The 22,631-nt window shown below is 39.2% G+C and overlaps 1 protein-coding gene across 4 annotated transcripts in view; it reads left to right on the top strand.

Annotated features, from left to right (window-relative positions):
- Nucleotides 1-22,631, top strand: part of MEGF10 (multiple EGF like domains 10) — a 132,630-nt gene that overhangs the window by 60,062 nt on the left and 49,937 nt on the right. For all 4 annotated transcript variants that reach the window (XM_073676625.1, XM_073676619.1, XM_073676614.1 and 1 more), the window contains 2 exons: nucleotides 6,324-6,416; nucleotides 22,165-22,411. In XM_073676625.1, the coding sequence (XP_073532726.1) occupies nucleotides 6,324-6,416; nucleotides 22,165-22,411 (340 nt within the window). The remainder of the gene's footprint in view (nucleotides 1-6,323; nucleotides 6,417-22,164; nucleotides 22,412-22,631) is intronic.

Below are 22,631 nucleotides of genomic sequence, written 5' to 3'. Positions count from 1 at the left end.
TGCCTTAAAAAAACACAAGTCCTCATATAGTTATGTTGGCTAAAATATATGACTCTATAAAAAAGGGGAGATAAAAATGGAAGTGTAAAGAAATTAAAATAAATAAATAAAAAAATGGGTTAATATACTGTAGTCTTTTACTTTAGTGGCAAACTTGATCTATCCTGGAGTAAGTTCTGAACAGGATATTGTGTAGGAAGAAAGCTGGGAGAAGTTTAGCTCCACATATGTTCTGAAGATTCTTTGCAGAGAACTTTGGAGGATTGTGTAAGGAGAACTGGCCAGAGGATTTAGCATCTCATCTCCTCTATCTGACAAACCCTCTGTAGATTTTGGAATAATAGAACATTTTGGTAAGCCAACCTCTTTGCTTTTATGATTGAAACATATTTCAAATGTAGTCCCCATTTTAATTACCTGGATTAATCCCGATATATGTAACAATAGAAGCTCCTCCGCTAAATCTGTACAAACATAATACTACATAAACACAACCATAGGGTCTCCTACCAGCTGCCCAAGCGTTGGTAACTCCGGATGGCAGCTCGCCAATTAAGTAAGCCAAACTGAATAATAGGCCAACTCCCAGTGTGAGGGGAGAACGGTATTAAGTTCAGGATTAACCCTTTGGTGCTAGAGGAAGGCTACAAACTCCTACTCCTTCTATTAAGAGGATCACATTTTTCAGCTCCAATTTCAGAGAGACTTCCCAGTAAAAGTTTCCCCAATTTGGATTTGGCATTGCTAATATTATTGTATAAGCAGCTGTTCAAACATAACGCTTCATGCTGGATTACGTCCCTAATTACTAAGCCGAGGACAGAGAGGAGGAACTTACAAAGTGTTTATTCGCCTAAGATAATGTACATTGGATTTGGAGAGGTAGACCGAAGAAAAGCAACTTTAACATAATCTATGCAAACTGAGAATATAAAAGGATTATTCATATTTTATAAAGTGATAGCATGTCGCCAGGATAGACCATGACTTCAGATTGGAGGAGGTCCGATTTATGGCATCCTGAAGGCATTTGGAATGAACGTATTGGAGAGTCAGCTGTATACTCTGCTCATTACTGAGGCATAACAGCTCCCGGGCCACGATGCAACACTGGTAATAGTCCTCCTACCTTACAAGACATTTATAATACTGGTGTCTCCCCATGTAGTATAGGGATCTTTAGGCCTCTTTAATTGGTAGGTTCTGGGTGCAACTGCCCCCTCTCAGCCACTTATGTGATGAAAGTGCCAGGCACTGAGACATTAACAACTACATCACCAATAGATTGCTTGGATTGCTAATATTGGCAGGAATTGGGAGTAATTATTATGCCAAATATTTTTTTCAAAAATGTAAAAATGTTGTTGTGCTATCCTTCAACCAAGTACAAACCACATTCCAGATTTCTCCCATTTCCACAAATATTTTAATGTCAGAATTTTTTAATCTCAGTTTCGTAAACCCTTAAGAACTCCAAACAAAGTTTATATTCCTCTTAACATATTGCAATCATCTTATTAAATAGCACTGTGAACTTATAATTGCTCATTTTATCTTTCTACCCAGTTAATTCTTCTCCATTAGACCTTTCCATTAGGTCTATGACATCATGTGATTAAAAACTGACTAGCTGAATCCTTCTAAGCTCTATGTAGAAACAGGAGGTCAATTTTCCCTGCATGAGTCATCCCGTTCTTCATTTCCTGACCCAGTTACTCCGCTCCTCTCCCCTGCCGGCTGCCAGAGACTTTGCAGTGATGTAGAATTGTAGTTCTAATGATGACTCATGCACGGAAAAGAGACTTCCTGTTTCTACATAGAGCTTAGAGGGATTCAGATAGTCAGTTAGTCTGTTTTTCATCACGTGACCTCATAGACCTAATGAAAAAGAGAAGAATTAGCTGGGTAAAAAGGCAAAATGAGCAATTGTAAATGAACAGTGATATATAATAAGATGACTGTAATATATTAAGAGGATAAAAATTTTGATAGGAGGAGTTCTTCTTTAACTTTATATTTCATCTTTTTTGAGATCATCAAGTCTTGAGGCCTTTGTGGGTTATTATCCACGATATTCTTGCACATAATCCAACCCAAGCTCCCTAGGCCTCCCGCCATGTCTTTGGGCAGTTGCTAATCCTTGATTCCTTCATTATGCATGGCAAAAAAAACCCTATTGCATTGTGGTGGACAGACAGGAGATACCGAACATGCAACATGTGTAAAAACGTACTGAATTTTATTATACCATATGAACAAGTAGTCTCTATACATAAAAAACATCCTGCCAAATTCCGAAGGTTGGGAGCAGCTGGTGACGGTCCCCGCTGACTTCATGCTTGTCACAGACTCTCTCCTCTGCCCCTGGGGTGCTTACTTTATAACAAGCTAATTAATTGTCAGTTTGGGACAAGCACCCCGTACCTTATATCAGTAATAATATTATCTGAATTATACTTCCCAATCTACTATACATTTCCTTTGCAGAACACTATAAATGCAATACATATAGATGCAGGGAAACTGACTCCATTTAGTGATATTGATATGTCTGCTAGTTACAAAATATATCATGCACAGCCATTTTTTGTGCATCCATGACTGTATTAACCTATATTTGACTTTTGGTTTCTTTACTTTTCAAATATAAAGAAAGGTTTAAAAAGTGATGACCAAGTCAAGTCTCTTTGTTTGAGTCATTTATGGGCAAGCCACATTTTTTTAAGGATGTCCACCTCTTATATTCATCTTATATCAGATCAGGGTTGACATTTCATCATTGATTTGGTAGATCAGAATTACTCTATTTTCTCATTTGAATCAGCTTGAAGCGGGTGACAAATTACCCAAAGCCCGTAGTTTAATTTTTATCTAATCTGGAAAAAAAAGATTTGAAGGGGTTTTCCCATGAACGAAAGTTGATTTTAATCAATAGATCTTGGAATAATAATTTACACATTTGGATGTGTTTAAATAAAATGTCCCTGTGCTGAGATAATCTTATAAATATGCCCCTGCTGTGTACTGTGTAATGGCTGTGTCTGACCATACAGGGGCATGGTCTGATCGTACCACATCTCCTGGGCAGGGGAGGAAGCAAAAGAGTATACAGACATTACAGCAGGGGAGGAAGCAAAAGAGTATACAGACATTACAGCAGGGGAGGAAGCAAAAGAGTATACAGACATTACAGCAGGGGAGGAAGCAAAAGAGTATACAGACATTACAGCAGGGGAGGAAGCAAAAGAGTATACAGACATTACAGCAGGGGAGGAAGCAAAAGAGTATACAGACATTACAGCAGGGGAGGAAGCAAAAGAGTATATAGACATTACAGCAGGGGAGGAAGCAAAAGAGTATACAGACATTACAGCAGGGGAGGAAGCAAAAGAGTATACAGACATTACAGCAGGGGAGGAAGCAAAAGAGTATACAGACATTACAGCAGGGGAGGAAGCAAAAGAGTATACAGACATTACAGCAGGGGAGGAAGCAAAAGAGTATACAGACATTACAGCAGGGGAGGAAGCAAAAGAGTATATAGACATTACAGCAAGGGAGGAAGCAAAAGAGTATACAGACATTACAGCAGGGGAGGAAGCAAAAGAGTATAAAGACATTACAGCAGGGGAGGAAGCAAAAGAGTATACAGACATTACAGCAGGGGAGGAAGCAAAAGAGTATACAGACATTACAGCAGGGGAGGAAGCAAAAGAGTATACAGACATTACAGCAGGGGAGGAAGCAAAAGAGTATACAGACATTACAGCAGGGGAGGAAGCAAAAGAGTATACAGACATTACAGCAGGGGAGGAAGCAAAAGAGTATACAGACATTACAGCAGGGGAGGAAGCAAAAGAGTATACAGACATTACAGCAGGGGAGGAAGCAAAAGAGTATGCAGACATTACAGCAGGGGAGGAAGCAAAAGAGTATACAGACATTACAGCAGGGGAGGAAGCAAAAGAGTATACAGACATTACAGCAGGGGAGGAAGCAAAAGAGTATACAGACATTACAGCAGGGGAGGAAGCAAAAGAGTATACAGACATTACAGCAGGGGAGGAAGCAAAAGAGTATACAGACATTACAGCAGGGGAGGAAGCAAAAGAGTATACAGACATTACAGCAGGGGAGGAAGCAAAAGAGTATACAGACATTACAGCAGGGGAGGAAGCAAAAGAGTATACAGACATTACAGCAGGGGAGGAAGCAAAAGAGTATACAGACATTACAGCAGGGGAGGAAGCAAAAGAGTATACAGACATTACAGCAGGGGAGGAAGCAAAAGAGTATACAGACATTACAGCAGGGGAGGAAGCAAAAGAGTATACAGACATTACAGCAGGGGAGGAAGCAAAAGAGTATACAGACATTACAGCAGGGGAGGAAGCAAAAGAGTATACAGACATTACAGCAGGGGAGGAAGCAAAAGAGTATACAGACATTACAGCAGGGGAGGAAGCAAAAGAGTATACAGACATTACAGCAGGGGAGGAAGCAAAAGAGTATACAGACATTACAGCAGGGGAGGAAGCAAAAGAGTATACAGACATTACAGCAGGGGATCACGTCTGATTCTTTTTGTAAGGTAAAACATTTCACTGCCTTTTTTTAAACAATGTTTAACTGCAAAGAAAGATTCAGTTGTGATCCCCTTCTGTAATGTCTGTATATTCTTTTTCTCCCTCCCCTGCCCAGGAGCTGTGGTATGATCAGACCAAGTTCCATACACAGTCAGACACAGTCATTGATTAAAATGAACTTGTGTTCGTGAGAAAACCCCTTTAATTTTTCTTCTTAAAAGATCTGAACTTCAGATTTCATTGATCAGTTCTTTATATAAACTGATTACTTTACCCATTTCTTGGGATGACATGTCTTCAGGACCACAAAAGTGGCCTTTATATCTACCTAATCAAAATACTGAAGTGAAGCTACTTTAAAGGGAATCTCACCAGGTTTTTGTAGCGTAATCTAAAAGTAGCATAATGTAGAGACAGAGACCCTGATTCCAGTCATGTGTCACTTACAGGGCTACTTACTGTAGTTTTGATAAAATCCCTGTTTTATCAGCAGGAGATTATCACTAGAGGACTAAGAACCCTGCAGCCACGTAGTCCTCCATATTCATGAGCCCTGTATAACCCCGCCCTTTCCACTGACTGCACGTAGGCGGAAATCTGCCCATCAGTGTTGAGGGCGGGGTTATACAGAGCTCAGCATTCAGAGAACTGGTAGATCTGCAGCAGAGAAAACATGGACTTTATCATTAAAAACAACAACCAGCTCAGTAAGTGAGACATCACTGGAATCAGGGTCTCTGCCCCTACAGTAAGTTACTCTCAGATGGGGTAGCAAAAATGTGACAGATTCCCTTTAAGAACGCAAAAAAGATATCGGTCATTAGTTATCAAGATATGGCCTTAATGATTCTTAATAGGTCATACATTACTGCACAGATAATTTTCATCATATGTGGGCATTCAGAATCTATGGAAAGATGTACAAAACTTTATATCAATTACTTCTGGTGTATTCTTTAACTCCTGAATGGGCAATGTGTAACATATAGTCAAATGCTATTTCCCTTGGACAAGGGGTGAAGGATTTATTATTTGGGGAGCATCAACGAGGAAAAGTACACTTCATTTCTGCCTTAATTCTGTTCTGCCCCCTCATTCTTTGTTCCACTCTAAAATAGAATTCCTATTTAAAATGGAACGATGAAATACATTAGCAGATAAAGAAAACTTACTAAACATTTCGTTGAAACTTGGCTACTTTTCATGAACACTCTTTTCTTGAGTATTAAGAAAAGGTTGGTATCTAAGTATGAAGGCACAAATTGGTACCAGACTGGAATATCTAAAGGGCGAATACCCATTACTTTATCAACAGATCACTGAGTTGTTGAGCAGATTGGATTTCAATTTTGGTTGAGACACACATGGCGTAGTGATGGGATTAGGGGGGAATAGACATAAAACTAAATAATTTGTGGTTATATTTTCTTTTAATCTTGTAATATTTGTACATGTTATTTATTAAAAGGAAAAAAAAATGATGATCGGGGACCTGGATAATTTTTACTCCCCCCATTTAACTGTACTTTACATTTCTTCGTCATCTAGTTTTTGATTCGTGTTTCTTGTAAATAATATATTTCAAAATATATCTAAAAATGAAATATTAGAAGTGAAGAAACACTATTTTGTTTGAACAAATTGAAAAATCTAAATAAATATAATTCAGCCCTGACCGGCTAGTAGACCATTTGGTGCTGTTTGGCTTACTCTTCTCTTTCTTTTGATGTGTGACAGCTCACTGTGCTGATAAATGTGTCCATGGCCGCTGCATAGCTCCCAACACCTGTCAGTGTGAGCCGGGATGGGGAGGACCCAACTGCTCCAGCGGTAAGTGCGCAGCTGCTGCCGTCTGTCTCCGCATGTTTCTGCTCTTCTCTCTGGGGATATTGTGTTCACTGTAGTAATGATCTACTCCATTTCTATACATTTTTATATATACTTTCTATAGAGGTAATACGGATAATAGGTTAAGTGTAACCTTAAAAATCTTTTTTTAGGGGGAACTAATAATCATATCTGACTTGTTATGAAACTGTTAATAAATCGTTTTAGATACAAGTCTAAAGAGCAATATTGTAAGTTTGTAACTAAGTTGGTATCTGTTCTAATATCCAGTAAAATTGCCACTCCAGTAGGGAAATTTATTTTAGCATCAGTCATGCAGTACTGGAAATATACTGTGAGTTGTGAGACTTTTTATTCTTATACTTGTTAGACTTCAGTACTGTGAGTCCTAACTCTGTGAGGTGTAACAAATGTGAAAGCGTAAAGAAATACCCATAAATGCCTGCCTACGGGAGATGGGGAGCACAAAAGCACAATAGGGTCTTATCCAATAGCAACAGGTATATTAGTGGGGAGTACTTGCTCACCTGATAGGGTTGTGAAGCTCACAACAATTTCAAAGTTTTAGTAGAACAGCTGCTGCAGAACCACGGGTCACAAAACCCGCTTTGTAGAGGAAAATTGAGTGGATTTTCTGTTCTGCTGGTAGAGTCCAACGGGAAGGATCCAGGACACACAGGGGTAGAAGACATGAGGTTTTATTATCGACGCGTTTCGAAGTTTTCTATCTTCTTCCTCGGGATACAAGCACAATATTGTGGTGGTACTGTAAAAAAGAAGTTAGAAATCTTCGAAACGCGTCGAAAATAAAACCGCATGTCTTCTACCTCTGTGTGTCCTGCATCCTTACTGTCGGACTCCACCAACAGCACAGAAAAAACATTCAAATTTCCTCTACAAAAATAAATGCCTGCTTGAAACTCTGCTCTCCTAATATGTACGGGACCACCACCTCTTCCCCATTGGAAGATGATGGGTCCGAAAGGGATAGGGAAGTTGAATCTCATTTTTTTACATACATTTTAAATCACTGAAACAAAGTGTGTGAGTAGGAGGTATAAGAGGGTTGTGTCTTCTTAATGTGAGGCTTGTTGTATCATTTTACAATGTATGTTGTACCTTATTATTTATGTATTTGTAAGCTGACACATTCATTGGTGTGTAATTTGGCTATTACCTATCACTTATCTTGGTGTGTGGTGCTGAGCTTTTAGCGTTACTTTATTCAATTCTAATTATTGGGTGGTTCTAGTAATATCAGCCACAAATTGTTACGTAATCTCTCACAAGTAGTTTTTTCTCATAGTATATAGAATAAATATGTACTGTATATATTTATTAATGACATTTATACAAATACTGACTGTCTTGATTTGTTTTTGGATGCAAAATCTAATTAATTATTATGCTTATGGAATTGATATTTTATAATAACATTTAAATTTTCCTAACATTTAATTTCAGTTGATCATGTCTGATTCTTCTGGTACCATAGATGTGATGGTTATTGTTACAGCATCCCATAATTTGCTGTATGCCTGTAGCCAGACAAAAGGGGTTGTCCAGGTTTGGGACAAAAGTCTGCAGTCACTCTATGTCACTGTAGACTTATGACTGCTCACTGTTCTCACAGTGCGGGGTGTCAGGATACTCCGGTGTTGGTGGGTGGTCATGTGAAGGCAAGTATCTGATATATTGTGGGTGAAATAAGTATAGAACACATCACCAATTCCAGATCAAATTCTCATCAGATGTCTGTTCCAACCCATCCAAGTATTGAACACACGAAGAAAGAGAGGTGCAAAAAGCCATGGAATGTCATGACACCAGCTGAAATCTATCAGTAATTAGAAAGAAACCCAGCCACTTAGTGAAAATAATATCAGCTGGTTCTACTGATGGCCTATAAAAAGGTGTTTCATTACCAAAGTGCCACACAAGAAACATCTCATGATGGGTAAAACCAGGGTGCTGTCTCAAGACCTTTGCAACCTTATTGTTGCAAAATATACTAGCATTGGTTACAGAAGAATTTCTAAACTACTGAAGGTAATTTAACTGTTTGGATGCCATAATGCACACCATGTTTGGAGGCCAAAAGGCACTGCATCTCACCCCAAAAACACTATACCAACAGTGAAGTTTGGAGGTCGGAACATCATGGTGTAGGGCTGATTTTCAGTATACAGTACTGGCAAACTTCATATATTTGAAGGCGGGATGAATGGACAAATGTACCGAGACATTCTTGATAAAAATCTGCTGCCATCTATCAGGATGATGAAGATGAAACGAGGATCGACATTTCAGCAAAACAGTGTTCCCAAACACACAGCCAAGGAAACTCTCAATTGGTTTCAGAGAAAGAATGTAAAGCTACTTGAATGGCCCAGCCAATCACCTAACCTGAATCCAATAGAAAATGTATGGAAGGAACTAAAGCTCAGCGTTAATAGAAAAAGCCCATGGAAGTTTCAGGATTTCAAGAGTGTTTGTGTGGAAGAATGGGCCAAAATCACACCTGAGCAATGTATGCGACTAGTTCCTCCATACAGGAGGCGTTTTGAAGCTGTCATCACCAACAAAGGCTTTTGTACGAAGTATTAAATACAATGTAGTAAGTGTGTTCAATACTTTTTCCCTTTGTCATTTCTCATTATTACAAAACAAAATAATAATTGGACATCTATGGTTTGAGTTCTTTGCCTATGTGGATTGAATGGGTTGTTAATGACTAGTGATGAGCGAGTATGTTCTGTTAACCCTTTCACCGAGTATACTCGGGCGAGCACCGAGTAGTTACAGCTGCTCGGTGATATGTTTGAAACACTCCCGTGTGCATGATTTGCGACTGTTTGACAGGTTTAATACATGTGAGGAATGTCTATTTCTTACACATTACTCCCATGTATTAAAGCTGTCAAACAGTTGCAAATCATGCACACGGGAGTGTTTCAAACATATCACCGAGCAGCTGTAACTACTCGGTGCTCGCCCGACTATACTCGGCGAAAGGGTTAACAGAACATACTCGCTCATCACTATTAATGACATCTGGTGAGAATTTCATGTCAATAGCACCTTTAGAAATATATTTACTTCGAAAATTGTTAACGTGTTCAATACTTATTTCACCCGCTGTACATACTTCTTGCCATATTCCGACTAGATGTGCACAACCTCACCAATTCACTGGTATTCAGCGAAACCATGCATGTCTAGTTGAAATGTGGTCGGGAATATGCATATCGCATACTTGTGGTCACATGACCACCTGCTCCTGGCGCCGGAGAATCTTGATGTCATTTACCGTGCTCAATGTGAGTATTCGCAAGTCTGCAGTCATATAGAGTGACTGCAGACTTTTGTGACAAAACTGGACAGCCCCATTAAGTTTTACTTTTGCATTGGCCAATACCAGTCAAGAATACTGTATATCAGATATATGTACTGGACATTGAGCAAGTACTTGGATAATTGTCATATCATTTAATATACACAAAAATATTACAGTATTACTTTTTACATTAAATATAAGACATTTCTGAAAATACTTGTAAAGTAATGCTACATTAAATAAGATGATAGGAATTTGTTTGTGCCTCCTCCTAGACAATATAAGATGTCTTACTCTATAAGTGGATTTTTCACCAAATTTACTACCCTTTTAAACTACATGTCAGGATGACTGTCTAATGCTTTCTGAAAGTTTAACTCAATCTCCACCTACATAGTCAGATAGTATCCCTCCTCACTGCTGCAATCTCACACTGCTCAGTACAAGCTGTTAGTTAGGTCGGGTGGGCCGGGTCTGAATTCACATGGATTTATGAGCTATTTCATGCTACAGCTTGACTCATAAAATGCTTATATTAATGGCAGGATCACATAGCTATTCAGACAAGGATTTTCAAAGTAAAAACACCAGCCTTATCAGGTCTAAGAGACCTATTTAATAATGTATAAAGTTTGCAAGTTAGATGACAGATCCACTTTAAATCAGGAGCAGTATACCATGCATATACTCAGTAGGAGTATATTCAGATCTAATATAAAGAAACTGTTCAGAGCCATGGGGACTCAATGGCACCTCCATAATGTGTCTGCATTCCAGACTGTGTCCTGCATTGACATCTTGTCATTCAGAAGAGGATTATAAAGAAATGAGCAAACTCCTCACAGTGTGCTGAATCAGACATTGGTTTGGAAAGATTCCAGTGGTCACACAGACGTACAAATTCAGATCTTGTTTCATTGACTGGGTTTTTCTAAATCTCTCCATGTAAAGCAGCAGTAACATGACTAGCAACTAGACAAAGGAGGCTCCTATTTTGGGTTTACAGTGTTAACGCTCTACTTCTGTGGACTTGTCTGGAATGTCTCATAGAAGTAGGTATTATATTACAGTGATAAAGCCCAGACCATACAGCAGCCTATAAAATCCACGTCAGCTTATGTAGGTTTCATTGCCTGAGTAGTGTGAATATCGTTAAGGAAAGTAATGTAGGTCAACTATATTAGGCCAGTGTGATCTAGAAGCTGACCCTACCTAACCTAGGGATTGATATTGCAAAAAGTAAAAAAAAGGCTATTGCAAAAAGTAAAAAAAAAAAAGAAAAGTTGCCGATATTCACCCATTAAATCCCTCAGCACTCCAACACTGCAATTCCTCCAAAGCTTCTTTGGTTACTCTGTCGCATCGATCATGTGATGAAGGTCCATATGTCCACAATATTGTTTTAGCCCTATCATTCTTATTATATCAGTTAACATTTTTTTTTTACTTTTTTAAATCCAATATTTTTATTACATTTGCGTAATACACAGAAGAGTTACATCGCATACAGTTGTGACATCACAGTAAACTATAGCAGATACATTTCAGTTTCCAGTACATTAAATAGAAGGGTCTGCACGCTGTAGGTGTAGCTCTTGTTTAAGTCAAAACATCTATTTTAATCTCCTGGGTGTAAAAAGAAGAAAAGGAGAAAAAAGATCTAACCAGAAAAAAATAGAAAAATGGAGAAAAAGACCCTATGAGAGTAGCCGTTGTTTTAATTTTTATTTTATAAATCAATAGTACACATGAAAATAAGAAACTCTGTAATATATCTTATCAGGGAAATTTACTTCTTTCTCTTCAAAGACTGATCATTCATTCACAAAATTCTCAATTCCCAGGTAAAATCTGTATTCAGTGAAGACACTAGTGAGATAGGAGATGGCAGTTAGTGCTTATAAGGAGGAGGGAGGAGCTCTGCCTCTAGCTCCTCCTCTTCTCCCCCATGTACATAGAATCTTATCAGCACCACCTGTCATCTCCTATCTCAGTAATGTAAAAATCTGTCTTCACTGAATTCAGATTTTACCTGGGAATTGAGAATTCTGAAAATGATTGATCAGTCCTGGTGGAAAAAGTAGCAGATTTCTTTGATAAGATATATTACAAAGTTTCTTATTTTCACGTGTACTATTGATTTATACAATATAAAGTAACATCTTAGAACCTTAGCATTCTCCTGAATGTGTGATCCTATATATCATGGGGACATCATCTTAATCAATTAGGAGCAGGGCCATGAAGTACCCTACTACTAACTCCACATATCACGTAAAAATGATGCTGCAGATTGGTTCTTCATTTTTATGTGGAATTAAGCCATGGATTTCGTCTGTCCATGGAGAATTTTCTACACAAAGTGAATTTGGTTTGTTAATTGAAATTGGTGCTGATTCCAAAACCGAAATTCCTCAACAGAATCCATCTTTTTTTGTTTTCAGTTGATGTAAAGCCGGCATTTTCTGTATCACTGTGATATATAATGCTGAAAGTTGTATTCAGCTATACAGTGTGACAAAACAGTATCCTTGCAACGGAACGATGGGTGAATAATAAGGCTTCCATTGTAATATGCTAACACTGACATACACCCATTGACATGCATGTGCAGTAAATTAGTCCAATAAAGATTTATTGAGCAAACACAATAGAGCCCTCGATGTAACCTGACCAGATAGCAGACGTGTTGAATTCATCCCTTGGAGCTACTCTATCAAACCATCCATCAGACATGATCAGGATCACTTAGAAAATACTATTCATGGACTTTAAAGGCTCTAACATTGATTTTGGCCATTTTGTTGGTTTAGTTATAAAGCAGAGGAATTAATAATGAGACCTGATACATTATGTTGTAGTGATTGAACCAATTGTTTTATTTTATTTTTCAGTTTCCCTTGGATTTGTAAGATAAAGTTGCATTCTGATAAACAAAGGTGCACAAAAAGCTAGGGCAAATATGACATTTATAATAATTATATAGGCTATATTCCACAAAGAAAGGCTTCATACTGTTATTATTAGTATTTCGTGTCAGTCTTTCATTGACTGTCCATGGCTGCAAACAGGTCTTTTAGAGAAGTAAGAACAGGCTTCTTCAAGATTTTACATCGCCCTCGAGAAATGATGTAAAATATATTAATTATGTATAGTGTTATAATTAGGCCACACCTGAAAAAGACAGTCAGTCTGCCAAACACTCATTTTGGAACTTTCCCTCCAGTCTCTGATGTGTTGTGCTCTCATTTCTCACCTGTTCCCAAAAGCTCCACTTACAGATCACAGCAATTATCGACATGAATGGTGACTTCATTTACAGCATTATGGGTGTCAATATATTCTTCACTGTACTGTCCTACAGTATACACAGGCTAAGATGTTTAAAGGTAAAGGAGATGGGAAAATGATTGTGACATTTATGATTTCATAAAAAAATCCTTGTAAATATTGATCAGCGATTGTACTATACATTTAGAACAATTTATTAAGGATACGTCTCAATGCAAATGTGTAATGTCTAGTATCCTGTTAAAAAATAACACAAGTGTTGTCCTGGATTTCCAACTTTGTCTGTTCTCTGGTCTCCACAAACGGCAACAAGAATTAACACTTAGTTCAACCAGAAGGCTGCTATACAGAACTATCTAACAACCTAACCTTACCGTCGACTACTTTCATTTTATGTAAAACCTAAAGAGTACCAGCTGTTTTAATTTTTAATCAATGGTACACAAGAAAATAAACAACTTTCTAATACAGTCATGGGCGAAAGTGTTGGCACCCTTGAAATTGTTCCAGAAAATGAAGTATTACTCCCAGAAAATTATTGCAATCACACATGTTTTGTTATACACATGTTTATTTCCTTTCTGTGTATTGGAACAACACAAAAAAACAAAGAAAAAAAGGCAGATTGGACATAATTTCACTCAAAACCCCAAAAATGGGCCGGACAAAATGGTTGGTCCCCTCAACTTAATATTTGGTTGCACATCCATTGGAATAAATAACTGCAATCAGTCACTTACTATAACCATCAACAAGCTTCTTACAACTCTCAACTGGAATTTTGGACCACTGTTCCTTTGCAAACTGCTCCAGGTCTCTCATATTTGAAGGGTGACTTCTCCCAACAGCAATTTTAAAATCTCTCCACAGGTGTTCAATGGGATTTAGATCTGGACATATTTCTGGGCACTTCAGAAATCTCCAGCGCTTTGTTTCCATCCATTTCTGGGTGCTTCTTGACTTATGTTTTCGGTCATTGTCTTACTGGAAGATCCATGACCTAGGATGCAAGCCCAGCTTTCTGACACTGGGTACTACATTATGACCCAAAATCATTTTGCAATCTCCAGATTTCATGATGCCTTGAACAAAGTCAAGGCACCCAGTGACAGAGGCAGCAAAACAACTCCAAAACATCTTTGAACCTCCACCATATTTGACTGTAGGCACTGTGTTCTTTCCTTTGTAGGTCTCATTCCACTTTTGGTAAACAGTAGAATAATGTGCTTTACCAAAAAGCTTTATCTTGGTGTCATCTGTCCACAAGACGCTTATCCAGAAGTATTTTGGCTTACTCACATACTGCAATCTACCTTTTTTATGTCTCTGTGTCAGCATTAGGGTCCTCCTGCATCTCCTGCCATAGCGTTTCATTTCATTCAAATGATGATGGAAAGTTCGTGCTGACATTGATGCATCCTGAGCCTGCAGTGCAGCTTGAATTTCTTTAAAACTTGATTGGGGCGGCTTATCCACCATCCGGACTATCCTGCATTGCATCCTTTCATCAATTTGTCTCTGCTGTCCACATCCAGTTAGATTAGATACAGTGCCATGGCCTGTAAACTTCTTGATTATATTGCACACCGTGAACAAAGGAACATCAAGATCTCTGGAGATGGACTTGCAACCTTGAGATTGTTGATATTTTTCAACAATTTGGGTTCTCAATTTCTCAGACAGTTCTCTTCTCCACTTTCTGTTCTCCATGCTTAATGTGGCACACACAGACACACAATGCAAAGATTGAGTCAACTTCTCCACTTTTTATCTGGTTTCAGGTGTGATTTTCATATTGCCCACACCTGTTGCTTGCCATAGGTGAGTGTGAACGAGCATCACATGCTTGAAACAAAAGTGTTTAGCTCACAATTTTGAAAAGGTGCCGACAGTTTTGTCCAGCCCATTTTTGGGGCTTTGTGTCAAATTATGTCCAATTTACCTTTTTTGTCTGTTTTTTGTGTTGTTCCAATACCCACAAAGGATATAAACATGTATAACAAAATATGTGTAATGGCAATAATTTCTGGGAGGAGCATTTCACTTTCTGGAACAATTTCAAGGGTGTTCAAATTCAAGGCTGCTATTGGAGAATTGTATGGAGGCTGCACATGATTTGAGGGATGCAGAAGGCCAACCTGGTGTCACAACCTCTTTGATATCGGAACTCTTTTTAAATTAAGTATTTCCCTTCAATTGTATTTTTTATCTGTTTGCTTGTTTATTTTATTTTCATTTTTTTGCTTCTCATATCATACACTTTGGTTTACTCTACTGGCGTAGATACTTTTCACATCTACTGTATGTTGCTAGACCTCTTTAGTAATACAATCCTGATGCTAAATTTATATTCCCCTCTTTAATTTAAAGAACAAGAATTGAATTTCTTAGGACAATAGAAATGTATTACAATACTTGCGCAAGTGAGTAATAAAATTCATCCTCAGGAAATGGATTTGAAGAGTACGCAAAAGAAAACTGACTGCAAATCTTCAAAGAAAGCAAACAAAACTGCACATTTCTTTTGTGTGTGCTCTTCATGGCTCAGAAAGCATCGACAAAATAACAAAATGGCCTAGATTCTTCAATAGAAATCCTTCCTTAGAAAACAGGACACTGCATGAGGGCACAGTTGCCATAGGGGTAGAAAACCCACCGTGCAGTAAATGAATCTCAGAGAAACAAAGGATTGGAAATAAAATCCACATTTTGAGATTGTTGTCTTGAGTTTCAAAGGAGCTCAGCTTTTATGTAGGACACGAGAGCCTGGATTGATTTTCATTCTCTTGCTCTAGATATTATAGCTTTCTGCTACACGGTCACTATTAGGTCAAGAGCCTGGATTGACTGAGATCATTGATATTAATTTAGCTATATTTATGCCATTGCCACGGTAATAAACCTTACCACAATCACCATGTTACTCAATGCAACTTAGAACCAGACTAAGCGCTTTACAACTGGTATTATACCTCAATGTCCCCTGCAGTTCAGAACTATTAGGTTATGCTCACACATAGAAGAAATATTGAAGATTTTCTATCTTGATAGGTGGGCAAAAAATCCACAGTGTGATACAGTAACGGGAATTTGGATGAGATATTAACAAATTATTAAGAAATAATATCTGTGGGTAAATTGACACGTGGTGCACATAGTTAATCTTTTTCAGGATATGCGCTGCTGATTTCACCTTTTGAAATGCATACTAAGTAAAGTCCGCAGCAAGTCTATAAGAAAATCTGCAGGAAAATTTGCATGTAAAATATGCAGATTTAACAGCAGATTTTTTTGTGGAACTTTGGTCTAAGGGGTAACGTTTCTCCTTGTGGAGAGTGACATACCGGCTCTGGCATGTCAAGGTAAGGAGGCTTATTCGCCCTGAAATGCTCCTCTTGGAGATTTAATATGTAAATTGCCTCGTCAGAGAGGAAGAGGACTTGAACTCTATAGCGCCACCTGTTGGAAGCAGCAATTCTACAAGTCACAATCGACCCTTTAACAAGTCTTGCAATATGACTTAGGATAAAAACCAAATCAGAATCTCAGTTTGCAAACACTGTGTTTCGGGCTGTTGGCCCTCGTCAGTGGAAGAGGACTTGAACTCTAATGTGGAACTCTATTGTGGAACTTTAAGTGAAATCCACACTGATTATTTTTGTCCCTTGTTGACGTACCCTTAAAAAGGTTTACACTTTGCTTTCAGACTAAGGCTTTGTTCACACGCAGCCTTGCCACAATTCTGTCTCTGAGCTCCTTGGGCACTTTCTTTGAGCTTTTGATTCTCATTTGGTCTGACATGCACTGTGAGCTGTGAGGTCTTATATAGACAGGTGTGTGCCTTTCCAAATCAAGTCCTATCAGTTTAATTAAACACAGCTGGACTCCAATGAAGGAGTGCAACCATCTCACAGAGGATCACAAGGAAATGGACAGCATGTGACTTAAATATGAGTGTCTAAGCAAAGGGTTTGAATACTTATGATGATGTGATATTTTAGTGTTTTTTTTTTAATAAATTTGCAAAAATTTCTACATTTCTGTTTTTTTTTCAGTCAAAATGAGGTGCAGAGTGTACTTAAATGAGAAAAAAATGAACTTTTTAGAATTTACCAAATGGCTGCAATGAAAGAAAGAGTGAAAAATTTAAAGGGGTCTGAATAGTTTCCGTACCCACTGTATACTTCCAAGAGAGCAGGTTTTGGCTGCAGAAAAAAATGTTGTAAAAACACTGCATGTGAACATAGCCTAAGAATAGATCATTAACATCCATGATTTACTTACTCAATGGGCTCATTACTCCAATCACAGAGCCTGCACAGCAACACATGGAAGATCTATGGCCCTGGAGGTTGCCTGAAATCTTGTTTTCATACTGACTTCTGCAACCCAAAATCTAATCAGCAATTATCTCATAGAGCATTCCAACAATTTTTTCTATTGGAGTCAGTATGTAAAAACCTCTATGTCTCCGGAGACAAATGTAGGTCCAGTAAGGACTCCTAGACTTCTATGGGTGCTATATTATGTGTACGAGACCTTAATGAGCAAATTTGGTGCCTTAATCCACAAACCAAGATGATGTTTCTCTATAGTGGTTACTTTCCTCACTCAAGAACATATCTTTAGTCGAGCTACTGTGAAATGTGCAGTATAAGTGTGTACAAGCTATATACAGTAGGTGCAACTATAACATGACCATCTGTATCACAAGAGGAAAAACAATACAATATTACGGTTGCAATGTGGAAAAAACATAAACCAGAAAATCTATTCTACAGCATGGCAGTAACCGTTTTCTACTGCACACAAAATATGTAATGACAGATATAGATGGGAGAAAGTTGGACAAGTAGGACTGGAAATTTGAAGAGAATGGCCAAATAGGAAGACAAATAAACGGAAGTGTGCAAATTACTTTTATATTCCTTAAGAGATCATAAATGTAGACTACTTTCCATCTCTATCTCCTGCCAAGAATAAATGGAATATGAGCATATGAAATAAGTTTTGTCAGTGCAGGGCAGTTGTCAGGCAGAAGGAGGCACCTTTGGGGAATACAGTGTTGCCAGGAGGATACATTTCCTTACTATAATGGAGCTTTTAGCTAGAAAATTAGGGTAACACAGACAGACAATTGGTTATTAGCTTGACCTTGACGTTACAGAGCAGACCTTGTGGTCCCAAATCAGCTAGAATTCCATATGACGACTTGTAACCCAAATACATCTTTATTTCAGATAAACAGCTGTGCTTCTTATGTTACCTACCAGCCATTGTAGACGGCATTCATTCAACATATCGGTGATAATTAAGTTGTAGGCATTAGCCTTTAACACATTGCTGTATAGCAAATCATTATTAATTATGATTAGTGTTAGCTGTAATTGACGCGCCCCTGGGCCTGTGTCGCGCTGCGTTGCGCATGCGGGAGCTTACCCGGAGCCGGATCTCTTGAGGGTTGTAGTCTCGTGGCGGTGATCCGGTCCGTGCCCAGGGAGTCAGACTAAGTGGCGCTGTATTAGCGGTAGATGTTGGACGACTACGCCACCCGTTGAGTACAGCTAAGGAGCTGCTGCTGCAGGGCAGACCGCTGAGGCCGGTGGTAGGATTGTGCAGCGTGATAGTATAACCCCCAACGGGAGGGGTATGGCCTCAGGGCAGCCAACGTGGATGATGGGGGTGGCAGGAACCACTCAGAGACGGTACGGTGTAGTTCAGGGTCTTTACTGGTGACAACGATAGACCCTCCCGGAGTACTGGCTAGCGATTGGGGCCTGGTCAGTCCTTGAGCAGATGGGATCTCCCCTGGCCAGGCGGAGTTGTAGGCCTCCCAAACTAACGATACTCTTCTGGCTACCTTGCTAGAAGCGGGTATAAGTAGCCCACGTCCCTGAGTGTACCGTGTGGTGCTCACCCGTATGGCCGGTGACTCGGGGCCTTCTAGTAGCTTCCGCTCCATGACGGCGGTGCTGGTCCCACGCGTGTGACCGTGCCTTCGGGTTTCTGGGCCAGAGGACCTGCAATCCCCTGCCGGTCGGTTTCTGCTGCTGGATAGGAGTTAGTCCCCACAGCCTCGGACTCCGGGTCCGGTGATAACTTCTCAGTCAGGGCGAGCTCTGCAGCTGCCAGCCCCTGACTCCTTGTAGCACTGCTCCCACAGAACTCCTGATGTTCTTTCCTATATCTGCTTCTCTTCTCTGTCTCTACTTCTTCTCTACTCACTAACCCTGCCTCAGCCCTAGGTTTATATAGGGGAAGTTCTTCCCCTCCCAGGACTGGGCAGGAGGTGTGGCATGCACAGGATCCCTGACCAAGAGACCTCCCACCTGCTCTCAGACATAACATTGCCGTTACTGTGGAAACCAGACCCCTGGGGTGCCACATAATGATGATGATAAAACAGATGTAACAAGATGATAACACCAAGACAAAGTAAACGGCAAAAGCAACAATGTCAGAACGGCAAAAGCACCCCTTAGACAACATATGATGTAGACAATTCCTTTAAATTTGTGCCAGACTGTGAAATTCTAGGTCACTGTATATTTTTCAATATAACAGGTTTAGAAACCATCTTGAAAAAGATACCTTCTGGGAATGATGAGCAATGGCATTTTTTGGTTCCATGCCTGTGTTTAAAGGGGCTGATACAGCACAAACAAGTTGAGCAACCTCTTCAACATGAGGGGCACCAGTGACTGAGACCACCGGCAAACTCTTGGGCCCCGATTCATCAAGACCAGCATTGTTCATGCCAGTCTTCATGAGAGGGCATGTTGGAGTTAGAGGCGCCTGATTCATTAAGAGGCGCACATAGGGACTAGCGTAAGACTTGTGACATAAGGCACGTCACAGCTCTACAAGAACTAGATGAGCTGGCGTCGCCACACCCCGTTCCACCTCTGTCTCACCCCAATTTTGTCCGGATTGGCCATAGCTGGCATGAATATGCTAAAAGTCACAATATTTTTTTTGTAACCTTACATTGTGCAAAAAATGTGTGACTTTTCAAAATGTTTTACACCGTACATCTGGCATAGACACTTTGATGAATGGGGGCCTTGATCTTCTCAGTGGAAGATGGTTGCTTATTTCACCTGCAGCAGCCACTACAGGAGAAATATGGGACTACATACTGCCCTAATATGAATGCAAGTCCATAGATGGGCAGACTTGGTCCTCCAGGGTGAGAAGCGATGAAACCTCATTTAGTATTATGTACATTTGTTGTAATAAGACTCTCTCCATCCCCACACTGAACTCCTAAACAAGCTCCATTTATTTGTTACATTACAGGGTGAACTGCATTGCAAGTGTTTTTTTCTGCAGTATTGCTGATAGAAATCTTAGGATGACTCTTACATCCATTGTTCTCCTAGGGATAATATTAATTAATGCTAATGATCTTCTCTAATGAAAAGGATCCCTGAGTAAGCAACCAATTTTGGGATTGTCACTGTAGTACATCAGTCTTTATCCTAATTCGTATATCTGCTTTTTGGAAGTCAAGATCCTGGTTCCTTAATTCACTAAACCCGTTGGTCTGAAAAACATAAAAAATAATTATCTTCAAATTATTATCATGTAATTAATTTATCTTCTGTTCTATCCAGAAATACATCTAACAGCCCTTTGCAAAGCTCAGTTGTAATAAAATGATTAGGAAACTTGAGAGCTATGCATGCCAATAAATATACCACACCCATAATGGTACTTAGCAAAGAACTCAACTCTAACTGAGTCATCTCTGCCTACTTGTAGTTTGGGTATTTTGTTTGGAACAGCTGGACTTGCTATCCTGCCCAGCAGTCCTCAGACTGGGCTGAGCACAAACATTTCCGGTATCTTAAGTCTGTCCCTGGGATTAATCCATACTAAGACTCCAGGATAAGAATTGACCAGGAGGTGTAAAGTCCACAGACAAAAAGAATGTTCAAACCCAACAAGATTTCCAGCATTTGCATAATAAGGATTTTGTATGAATTACTGCCTTTATTTGGTTGGAGTTTTTGTAGACAAAAGCCTATGTTTGTTTGTAGTCTATTAACAGCTTTCTGATGAGTAGATAATCAGATTGCTTTACAAAATTTCTGCCCATTGGTAATGAACTGTGCAATGTCGCCTGTTATTTACACTGCAATTTAGAGTCATCAATGGGGATTTCGTTTGGGCTTCTGTCACTTTTGATGGCAAAAATAGCACTGTATGCATTACTATTCTTGATTTAAAATAACTGTCCCCGATTGGGCGCCATTACACGCAGTGGTGTCCATCAGAGATGATCACTTAAATGAACGCCTTTATATTAGGCCATGTTCACATGGCAGTATTTGGTCAGTATTTTACCTCAGTATTTGTAGGTCAAAATCATGAGTGGAACAATCAGAGGAAAAGTATAATAGAAACACATCACCACTTCTGTATTTATCACCCACTCCTGGTTTTGGCTTACAAATACTGATGTAAAATACTGAACGTGTGAACGTGGCCTAAGTATGAGCATGTAGCCCAGTACAACTTGTTCACTTGTTGACGAAAATATAACTGTTTAAGTTACCAGCATGCCTTAGGTTAGAACTCGTCCATTATAACAGCTCGAGATTTTATCCTAAGCAGTTTACCAGTTTATAGCATTTCTTGTACAACTCATGCTTTCACCACCATATCCTGGAACAATTAGGAGCTTAAGTTCAAGTTGGCATTCCAGGACATGAAAGTCATCTTTTCCTTGGTTGTGCGGTGTGTGCGATGTTGGCCTCGTAAGAACCAGCTTCATAAAATCACATGTGCGCCTCGACTCTCCTGATCTAATGCTTTGTGCCATCTTCTCATTTACACTGTTGAAAGATGTAAGACATCTGACATTTCAGTATTTTTCATTCTTCATCTAATAGGTCATTAACAACATACATTCACTTCTTTCCACTGTGATATTTATGCTTTAACTCAAACATGGTTTCTATGTTTAATACATTATTACTCAGTTTTTAGACCCAATTCAACTGATATTAAAAGCCTGTTGTCTTACTCATGAACAGTTGTGAATGTTGGTTCTTTGTGTAGACATTAATTAGAATTTTACCATTATTTTGTTGGCAGCTTGCGATGTTGATCATTGGGGACCACATTGTAGCAGCCGATGTCAATGCAAAAATGGGGCTCTTTGTAATCCCATTACTGGAGCATGTCACTGCGCTGCTGGTTTTAAGGGCTGGCGTTGTGAGGAACGATGTGACCAAGGGACATATGGAAATGATTGCCACCAAAAATGCCAGTGTCAGAATGGAGCAACTTGTGATCATACTACTGGAGAGTGCAGATGTCCCCCTGGTTATACTGGAGCCTTGTAAGTAATTTTTAAAAATGTATATTGTTTTATGTCAATACACTGACACAATCTGAGTTAGTAAATGCTTTTGTTTAAAGGGGCACTTTGAGAAACACTATTTATATGCAGATATAGGGTTAACCTCAAAGTACACAGCTATATTGCAGTCTTATTGGAGCAGCGGCTGCAGGGAGAAAATGACGTCTTATTCTCCTGGCAGCCGATCGTTTCCAGTCAA

This window comes from Phyllobates terribilis, unplaced genomic scaffold, assembly GCF_046119375.1.
Source record: "Phyllobates terribilis strain yellow unplaced genomic scaffold, ASM4611937v1 Scaffold_1__5_contigs__length_1240528914, whole genome shotgun sequence".
Classification (NCBI taxonomy): domain Eukaryota; kingdom Metazoa; phylum Chordata; class Amphibia; order Anura; family Dendrobatidae; genus Phyllobates; species Phyllobates terribilis.
The sequence above is the reverse complement of the archived record's forward strand: the minus strand, read 5'-3'. Positions and strand labels throughout refer to the sequence as shown.